The 3,886-nt window shown below is 32.0% G+C and overlaps 1 protein-coding gene across 1 annotated transcript; it reads left to right on the top strand.

Annotated features, from left to right (window-relative positions):
* The first annotated feature begins 876 nt into the window (after positions 1-876).
* LOC118738163 lies at positions 877-2,139 on the top strand. Its single transcript, XM_036469088.1, has 2 exons — positions 877-1,125; positions 1,441-2,139. The coding sequence occupies exons 1-2, from the start codon at positions 877-879 to the stop codon at positions 2,137-2,139; spliced, it is 948 nt and encodes a 315-aa protein (XP_036324981.1).
* The last annotated feature ends 1,747 nt before the right edge of the window (positions 2,140-3,886 follow it).

The following is a 3,886-nucleotide window of genomic DNA, read 5'->3' as shown; positions in this document are numbered from 1 at the left end:
CGTGGACTACTGTAGTTACGGTGACCATAATTATGACAGCTACATACGAAAAAAAAAATAATTTTTTCTTTGAAACAGCACTTTATTTGCTTTAAAACATAATTTTTTTGGCATATATTGGGATCTCTAAACAGGACCGGCTTGAAAATACCTACAAAAACCTCATTACTTTCATTCCGTCGATAAAATTTTTAAACACTTTTGATCAGACCTTCAAGGCTTAAACTCTTCTATCAAGTGGGGTGATTTTTTAAAACTAATTTTATTTTTAAATTCGAGGGTTTTTCAAGTGGGTCCACGTCACATTAATATATTAATATTAATCATTTTCATGGGAACCCGAAAATGCCTCGTAACCGCGTAAACCACGTAAATAAACTGATTTTCCATACAAAAATAAGTAAGTTTAAGAGGTTAACATAGTTACGAGGCATGTAGATGAATTGTCTTAAAATATTTAATAATTCCCATGGAAAAGCAGTATAGCAGTATTTTTTTTTGTATCGAGAGAAATGCATTCTAATGTACATATATACGAAATTATCTACATTATCCTGATATATAAATATGTAAGTAGTTAACTTGATAGCACAAGTTTCTTCTTACTTATTCGGAGCTAAGTAGTTCTAAACAGACCCTCAAATAACTCAAGCAGCTCAATAAATGCTTGAGGTAAAATTCACCATAAATTGTAGTATTTTCAAAATAAACTGTCAAATAAAAAACTGTAAAATATATTTATAATAACAATTTTCAATAATCAATTAGTTACATGTGCACTTGCATATATGTTGGTTTTATTGCAATTTTTACTAAACAAAGTAGAAGTTTCAAGGCATGAGGGAATATTTCTCAATCTCAGTTGAAAAGTTTGTAATGCCCAAAAAGAAAAAACGCACAAAGGAAGAACCATTACGACGCTATAAATTTAATCTACATAGTTCGTTATTGCAAAAGGAGGATTTCGATAAGAATGCATTGCCCATAGTGTTCAAAGTAACGCCCGACACGCTGCTTAATTTGTGCATAAAAATAGTGGATGGATTGCCTTTACCATCCGTTTATAAATGGACGAATATGGAAGTCTGCAAGTGGATACGTAAATATGGTTATCCTCAATATATGGTGAGCACAACACTAAATAATTCACTGATTCAATCATCTCATCTACATATCGTTGGTCCTCTGCAATAACGACACAATTCAATACTCAAAAAATAAAAACCTTTAGTACTGTTAAATGGCTGACGTCTCTAATCCTTACTCCTCACTTTAGTAACGATTGCATATGAATTAGACTAGGATTAGAGACATGCGCCACTTAACAGTCCTATGGGTTTTTATTTTTGAATTTTGAATTGTGTCGTTATGGCAGGGCACCATCGCTATGTATGTACATATGTATGTATGTACATGCGTATAATTCCACCTTATTTCCAGAATACATTCCGCGTTAATCTTATCACAGGGCAAAAGCTCTTGCTGCTCGATGCACAATCGCTCAGTGCAATGAATATTAAAAATTTCAGTGACATGAAGCATATTGCGTACGGCATTCGCCAACTATTCTTCTATGAAATGACAAAATATGCGCGCAGCATTTCATTGCCGCCTGAATATTACTACGAATTATACAAATTATTTATGGTAAAGAGTGGACCTAAATATGAGGTGGTGCGACGTTCTGATCTCTGGCGGCGCATGCAGTTGTTACGCGAAAAGAGTGCAATTAATTCGCACTGGGATCTGCTGGAACGTTGGTTGGCGCGCATGCTGGGTCAGTCCGAACTTTTCGGCGGCGTACATCGCTATCGGCTGTATAAATGCAAACCGCAGCCCCCACCACAGCCACATAAAATGGCTTTTCCGACACCTTGCCGTTGCATGCCGCCTTGTTCGTGTTACTGGACTGAAAGACATCTGGCAGCGCCGGCGGTATTCAAAATACTCCAAACAGATCGCAAGCCAAGCAAATGTGATCTAATTGAGTGCCGTAGAGGTTTATATAAATTTGACATGCGTTTAACATGTTTGAAAACGAATTTCCCTGGTAAATATGCCAAAGATATGGACGAAGTAGTGAAGAAGCGCCCAATATTCGCGTGTTTGAAAAAAGTATCAATCGATTTGGCGGACTAATACTGAATTATTTAGTTTGATTACTTTTGCGTATATTTTAATATGTATATTTTAATACGCAATCAATGTCACAATAGATATCGTAATGTCCGGTTTCACCAAGCAATTTTAAAACTTGTCAGACTGTTAAAATTTAAAGTGAAAAATTTTCCTAACAAAATTGTGTCATTTAAGATTTTAATAAATTTTAACAATATCAAAATTGATTGGCGCAACTGGTCTTAAGTCTTTTTAATTTTTGTAAATAAAAAATGGGAAAGCCATGTTTCTGTATGAGCCATCATAATTGTGTTGGTATTTTGTATGAGGAATGCTCATCACTGAGTGGAGCTATCGAGCTGAGTTGAGAAAGAACGTTTTAAACATTTGGATTGTAATGTTCACGTTATGGGAAACCAAAATATTTTCGTCTATAATTTGGTTGTGGCATGTGACCACAGATGTATATATTTTTTTATTATATGTGACCTGGTCTACGAAAAGGGAGCTTACGTGCGAAAACTAGTTTTCTGTGAAAAAGCTGTTAAAAGTAAGCAACTCGTTTCGTCAGTTTCTCATTATCTCGTTAATTGTTCTCCGCGCCGGACGTCCAGTAAGTGTTGTTGTTGGTCGGAATATTATTATAGTTATTTTATATATTATTATATTATTATTTTATATATTATTATATATTATTTTTACTCTTCTTTCTCTACATTTTTAGTACACTTCTAAGCAAGTTAGGATTTTCTGCTTTTCACCACGTGAAAAAGCATCTCATCTTCCATCCGAATCAACCAAAAAGTGAAAATTGATTTTTTGACACCTAAGCCCCCTTTCCGTAGACCAGGTCACATATATTATTTATTATATTAAATATAAATTTTTTCCCGGAGAACTTTTTTCACCAATTTTGAGGAAACGTTTTTTTTTTTGGTTTTTCATCATTCCCCATCCTCTCCTGTTAGGTATATTTAAGTAAGAAAAAGACAAATGCCTACTGCACATCATACATATATATATATGTAAGTTTTTACAAGTCTCATATTTTACGTATATCTGTTAATTTCTTATTATTGGAATACTAAATACCTATTTTACCAGTTACAAATACATACATACATATGTTCGAAACAGTGCTGTTAAATTTCCATTACGATTAGTAATCATTATTTTTTGCATTTTTAAATTTTAATGTTTATTTTAATTTTCTTACATAACCCAACAATTAATAAATTATTATAATGTAAAATATTAAAAAAATAATCATGATTAATTGCCATTAAAAAAATAAAAAAAAAAAAAATAAAATACATAATCAAAAATAATCAAATAATTAAAAATAATCAAATTATTTCATTATTATTAATTGGTTGATTATTTTTGATTGTTTCATTGTTTTTAATTGTTTGATTATTTCTAATTATATGATTAGCTTTAATTATTTTTTATAAAACTGGCACCTTGGCAGGCAATTTTTTATAAGTTAATATTAAATAACTGAAACCAAATTCACTGTAGCAGCATATATGTACGTGTATGGTAGTTTACAAGTCAGTAATGATTTTTTATAGACATTATCAACTGCCTTTGCCATTCATTAATACTTTTAGAAAGAATTTTGTAGAGGAAACATTGGAGCAGATATTACATATAGCCATAGATAGGTATATTATTCTCCTTGTGCATTTATCTTATGTTAATGTATTGATTCTCATCCTATGCAGGCACAAATATTAACAGCGTTGCAATTAATTATTCACAAGTT

Source organism: Rhagoletis pomonella, unplaced genomic scaffold (assembly GCF_013731165.1).
Source record: "Rhagoletis pomonella isolate Grant_MI unplaced genomic scaffold, Rhpom_1.0 Rhpom_scaffold_00004, whole genome shotgun sequence".
Taxonomy (NCBI): Eukaryota; Metazoa; Arthropoda; class Insecta; order Diptera; family Tephritidae; genus Rhagoletis; species Rhagoletis pomonella.
The sequence above is the reverse complement of the archived record's forward strand: the minus strand, read 5'-3'. Positions and strand labels throughout refer to the sequence as shown.